Consider the following 6639-nt stretch of genomic DNA (forward strand, 5'->3'; position numbering starts at 1 on the left):
ATCTTTATATTAAGGCCATGGATCCGTACTAGTCAATTTACGCATTCTCCGTTTGTGGTTTCGGCATTTTCCGTTCTTTTCCGTTATTATGGTAAGTCGTGTGGGCGTTGAGATATGTTATATTTACGTCCGAAGAACGCCGAATTGCATAACGAGAATACAAAATGACAGGGATATGCCATAACGGGTCCACAAATATGACTGATTTTCTATTTTTCAAATCTTATGTACATTGCTATATGTAATGTCGTTGGTTGAAGAATCTACGCATTTATTTAAAAGCAAATTAAAATTTTGTCGAAATTATGCAGAATGCAGAAGTTACAAAATTTGCAGAAAATGCAATTTAGTCCCCATTTGGCTTTGTGTTGATGCAAAAATTAACTTTTTACATTTTCATTTTTCCACTAACCGTGGTTTGACCGTTTAGAATAAAATAACCAGCTATAACAAAAATTGGGATCGGCTGCCTCTATAAATTACGACAATCCAACTTTTGGAGATCTAAGTGAAGGATACTTTACTTCCTCCGGACGATTTTATTTACCTTTTTCTTAAATTATCTCATACTCTCACTCTTCTGTCGCCTTTACACTCTTATTTCATAACAAAACATCATACTTTACATGCCCAAATTTGAATCATAATATATTGAATTACGTACTGATGTATATTTAATTGTTTTTGTTTTAATTCTCTCTATGTTCACTGATTTATTCGGAAGTATGTATCTATATAATATTATGTATATAAGTTATGTGTGTGTAAAGTTTTGAATAAACGGGCTATATTCTTTGTAGCTATTAAATAAAAAAAAAAATAAAAAAAAACAAAACATTTCTGCGATAGTCATTTTCCAAAGATTCGCTGTATGAACGCCCGTCTTTAAAAAACAACAACAAAAAACCCTCAAAATTGCCAAAATGTAGGATGGTCATTTTGAGCGGTGAACATAACATGTTAACCAATTGATATAATTGTTATATATATACGGTATATCTTGATGCTTCTCCCTTTAATAACTCCTGCTTAGTTTTGGAGCGGTTACCGGTTTATTAATCATGCATTCCGTTATAAATACATGTAATCATCATACACAATAGCATTTCTTTGAAGCTGAAATATATGAAGATTAATTGCTAGAAATTGTTGTCATCGTGTAGCAATGATAATATGAACGAGAATTTCTGAATAGTTTAATAACTGATGACTTTTTACCGAACTGAACGTTTTCATGTTTGAAAAATCTGAAATAACTGTACTTTAAAGTGGAATTATGCGCATTTTTTCAAGCAAAAATGCATCTGAAATAGATGCGTGTGTAAAAAGGGTGGAGGATATCATGACTTTTAACCCAATATACCAAACTGTTCTTGTTAAATACCAGTACGAAATAATAATATTCCATATATGAATTTTCTTATTTTGACTGGGGCAGTATTTTTAAGAAAAGTCAAACTGCATGCTGGAGTTGCTTCCCTTCAACTTCAGAAATCTCTACCTATAGGAAAGGGAGATCACTGTGCAGAAGATTGAAAAAAGAACTATTATTTTATTAGTCTGATTTCTTTATTTCTAAAGCATCAACTTCAAATACTTATGTGGCATTATCATTAATTTAACACATTTAAATGCACGACAACCGAAAATTGTTTTTGTAAAACATTCACCAAAAACACACTATGTGCAGTAGATGTACATAATGCCAGTTTAAGGATTATAAAATGTATGCGGCTATTTTTCAGAAGTGATTTACTAACATATGGTGAATGTAATAAAATCTTATGTGTTTTATGGGTTTACCTATATGTTTTTCAACATACGGTATTCATTTAACCTGGATTCTTTACCTCTTCAGCCGATCACCACGGTGAACATATATGTCTCATCCATGATCCGAGCTTCTAAGCTAACCGATCGCTGTAAAGTAAATGCTTCTCATTGCACTCGTCTTTAAAAACGGAGATGGCGTTATTTCTTTTTTATGTGTTTCATTACGATTTCTGTACCTAAACCTGAAAACCTCACTTCAGAAAGGAAGAAGCTGAAAAGCCCTCATGTAACAACAAAAGATAATCGACTGAATTTATGCCATGCTTTATATTACGTAATATAAACAAACAAAATTCTCGAACAGGTTACATAACATCTGTTTAGATTTGAGCCGCACCATGAGAAAACCAACATAGTGCATTTGCTACCAGCATGGATCTAGGCTGTTCGCTTTCAAAGCCTATTGCATTTAGAGAAACTGTTAGCGAACAGCACGGATCCTGACCAGACTACGTTGGTTTTCTCATGGTGCGGCTGAATTATAGAAAAGAAGTTATTCCGGTCAGAAGCAGCGATGAGCTTTGATGCATTTCAGAAACATTCAGCAAGGTATGTGTCGAATCATTTCAGACATTGTGTATATCTGCATAAAGCATTTCTCAATTAAGAAATCGAGTATTTATATCATAAGAATTATACACGGGTTGAAGGTAGGGATGGGAGTATCTGGTTCGATGGTATCTGTTGAGGCGGGAACCAGGCACTGCAAAAGCTACCCGAGAGCCAGAGTCTTCCATCCGCACATTCAGCTAATGACAGATTCTTTTTCTTGCTTACAATATTTTTCAATAGAAGAAATAAACTAAAACGAATGCTTTTCTTTTAAGCACTGTTATTATAGCTGCGCTTGTATTTACGCATTAATTCCACAGACACTTCCACATACACTAAGTGTCCTCCTCCTCCGCCCCTGTCAACTGTAAGTCAATATATTACAACAGTTTAACACAAAATGACCATAGAACATGTTTTATCGCTATTTAAGCGTTTTAAACATGTACTTTTTACTGTATCAATGCTCATGACAATTGGAAACTATACTCGACTCAGCTTAACAATTAGCACCTACCTATCCATCTCTGGTATCACTCGATGCACCTGCAACCGGTCTGTCAAATGATCGATACTTGCCTGAAAACTGACATTCCGAATTCGATGAGAATTTTCCTTCTATGGAACAACTCCGTGAGAATAGATACTCGCTCTGTTTATAGATCGGCCTTAGGAGCCGTAAGCTTACAACTCCATTGAATAGGATAATTACTACACCTGGAACGGTATTGAGGCAAAAATTGCTGCTTGTTTCGTTGCATTCACTATACAGTTGAAAACTTACATATCCCTTTTCATAAATCGTGCCATCCCCTATAAATACTAATGGATTTAGCGACATGTTAAACGGTGATTGTGCATTTTGACAACAGTCATTTATACATATACAACTATATAAATTTCGTTAAAAATCTAAAACGTTCAAAAGAAATAAAATTAATGTTGTTATTTTTTAGAAACACGGATCAGATATACACGAACTACCTTTGTAAAGTCGTGGTTACGCGTGTAAATTCACTTTTTGATGCATGGAAATTTACCCGTATTATTTGCTTTTTACGTAATCTTAAGCGCGTGAAGATGCACGTTACTGAATTTTTTTTTTAGAATTCTTATTAATTTTTTTAATAATGAAAAGGAAATAGAATGTATTACGCCCAGTGGCTATTCTTCCACAATCGTGGAATAAAGCAATGAAATGAAGCTCTCCCTTTGAATGAAGACTTGAATATATGAATTTTAGTTAATTATCACTATCAGTGATATGGATTAATAAGGCCTAGCATTAGGATAATTAATCGAGAAATGTAGTGTACTTAATGTATTATATATATATATATATATATATATATATATATATATATATATATATATATATATAATACCATACGTCCTTCGACTTATTAGCATTTTTGAAAAATACATATATATATTTTATTGATTAGAATTGAAAAATTAGTCGTGCTGCGCGCGAACAAGCCGGTCAGAAAAAACAGTGATCTCTTTGGGAATGCTCTGAAAACCTGTGTCCGTTGCCTGCAAGATCACTTAATGACGTACTTCATTTTCTGCAGCATATGGACGTATGCTATTATATATAAAAAACAAAACAAAACCAAATAAGATAAGATCTTTAAACTAACCTTAGATCGTTTCATAACCAAAAGTTATTTTTAAGAAACTTTCAAGCCTAATATTAAGATGTCTTAAAAACACAAAACTAAAAAGAAAATTTAATTTTGTATGTCCTTTCTACTTGAGTGTGTCCGCAGACTGAATTCACATTTCAATAAACAACCCGAAAGTAAAATACACCCACGAGTACCGTGCAAAAGAATTACACACTGAAACTATACTTCTCACAAAAATAAACGCAACGTAAAGACAGTATTTTCTCGCTATACTGCCGAAACGCGCGAAAATTTCATTACAATGACTCTTTTATTTTATACCTCAGTCCACCTTTTTTGTAATTTTGTTAACAACTGAAATTTTCAATGTTTATCGATGTTGTTGTAAGATGAGTTTTTCCAACACCGGCATCCTGTCTGGTACGCATGAAAAAGGCATTCCATGCGGATGTTGTAAGAAACTTTCACTGGTTGAAGGAATGGATGGAAATATCCTTCTCGAGGGTAACTGTGCGCTAATGAGACTCTGCCGTCTACCCAGCACGACCCTATCACCTGCTTAAGCAGAAATATATTAGACAGATATTGAATGGACTTCATGATTCCAATATGGACCAGAAAATAAAACAACACTGAATCAAAATACAGAGAGACTTTTTACGGCTGCCAAACAACACCTATTAATATAAGATGTGACCAAGCAAAACAACACCAGACTGTTCATGAGAGATAACATAAAGTAAAACACCCTCGCCCCTTACGTTACAGGAAGGATCTAGTTATACTTAACTAGTGCCGGATGTTGCAATGTAGATTCTTATTGAAAAGTTTATGGAATTGGTGTTATCCAGACTTCAAATTTATCTGCAAACCCCATTTTATCTACTACAAACTGTGAAACGGTGTTATCCTTTGCGTATAGAAGTCTTGGTGAGCTGTAGCTGGAAGTGTTTCCACAGGGATAGTCATTCCATGTTACACAAAACCATACAGTATCATTCCAACAGTTTCCAGTTGGATCCGAGTTTCTACTGATCAGCCAGCGTTGAATGTCCATGTTTCCCTTAATGCTAAAGATATGGGTAGTTGAAGTTTTATTTAGGTCATTCCATGAACTTTCTAACAGTCTATCTTTTGAAAACCAGTTCATTTTTGTTGACCCGGTCCCGTTGAATTTCAAGTATGCTACCACCGAGTCACTTTCTATTACACGGAAAGTCACAAAATCCATTGTAAAATTGGCCCAGTTGTCAATTATGCTCGCGTTTCTGTACGCACACATTTTGCCGTACCGTTGGCTATGTAAACCCATTCCCTGTGTCCATTTCTTGAATGTTTGCCCGCCAGAATAGGCAGCACTGTGGTATATTTTCAGTCCTAGCATACCTGTGTATTTGTCACAGCAGATCCATTTTAATCCTGTCCACTGTCCTGTCTTAATATTACAAACAGCCATTTCCGGCATGTGCAGCTCATATCCGGTATTGCACGTGACATTTGCATAAACATGTGTAGTGTTTAATTTTTCCATTATCCAGTTTCCGTTTTGGAGATGACTCTGCAGCTTACACCTATTATTTTCACAACTAATATTCTCATTTGACCAAGATCCAGTTTGCAGACACTGGGCCTCATAGCTTGTTTCTGTGTCTGCGCTACACTGATACCGTACTTTTGCATCAATGACGTTAGAGTTTCCTAGAATAATTGTACCATTGACTTTGACAAGAGCCGAACAAACGGTTGTAACACATGAGTAGTCGCCAAACACTTTTCTGCAGTTTTCTCGTGCACATTCGGCACAGCCGGTCACATTTTGCTGTTCAGTTAAAAGAACTCGATCTTTTACATAACGAAGTTTCCGCCTTGAAGTTAAAGCAATTTCCGTTTTGTACAATATGCAAACCCTATAGTGACGGTCATATAGAATGTCTAAACATGCAACTCTTGCATTGCAACTCTCTGTGCAGTCTGCGAAACTCCCGAAAATTACCTCAAGAATTGAGTCTTCTTCAAAATTGAATTTCCCACAAACGCACACAAATAGCAGCACCAACACTCTGGATGGCATTGCCATGACATAACATTTACGAATAACACACATCTGCCTCATCAGTACGAATTTAAGTGAAAATCTGCATTGATCTGGTTGAAAGTTTTGAAGCTAATTGCGAATGTGATCAATGTCCGGCAGTTAATATTTTCTTTTATCATAAATCTTTTTATCCAAAACGAATATTTGTTTACTTTAGTCAAACCACTCGTTTATTTTTGACAAGTGTTTTTGTTCCTAAATCCCCTGTGGAGATTGGTCGCGCGGTGTGCAACTAGACGGTTATTGTCAACGCTTCCGGTTATTGACCTGCGCTTGTACACTTTTTTTGCTATTTTTGGTAAGGTACATAATAATTCTAAATACTACGACAAGATCTGCCGTTGTATAACAATAGAACTCCGGTGTAATTCTTTTTACACTGTAGGGGAGCTAATGAGTGTAACTGATACATGCATTATATTTCATATTTAGAGACGAAATATGGGCTAATGGAACAAAAAAGTTGAATAGAACCGTTTCAACACTTTTTAAAAATAAACGAGCGGTTTGTCTAAACTAAACTAAATA

General features: G+C 35.1%; 1 protein-coding gene across 1 annotated transcript; it reads right to left on the bottom strand.

The window, feature by feature from the left end:
• Positions 1-4698: 4698 nt before the first annotated feature.
• LOC123530486 (uncharacterized) lies at positions 4699-6129 on the bottom strand. The gene has a single exon (XM_045311261.2). It carries the CDS (start codon positions 6127-6129, stop codon positions 4846-4848), a length of 1284 nt encoding a protein of 427 aa, XP_045167196.2. The 3' UTR covers positions 4699-4845.
• Between the last annotated feature and the right edge of the window lie 510 nt (positions 6130-6639).

Source organism: Mercenaria mercenaria, chromosome 13 (assembly GCF_021730395.1).
Source record: "Mercenaria mercenaria strain notata chromosome 13, MADL_Memer_1, whole genome shotgun sequence".
NCBI classification, from domain to species: Eukaryota; Metazoa; Mollusca; class Bivalvia; order Venerida; family Veneridae; genus Mercenaria; species Mercenaria mercenaria.

Coding starts and splice junctions, on each gene's coding strand:
- LOC123530486 (XM_045311261.2), bottom strand. CDS start 6,129: ATGAGGCAGATGTGTGTTATTCGTAAATGTTATGTCATGGCAATGCCA.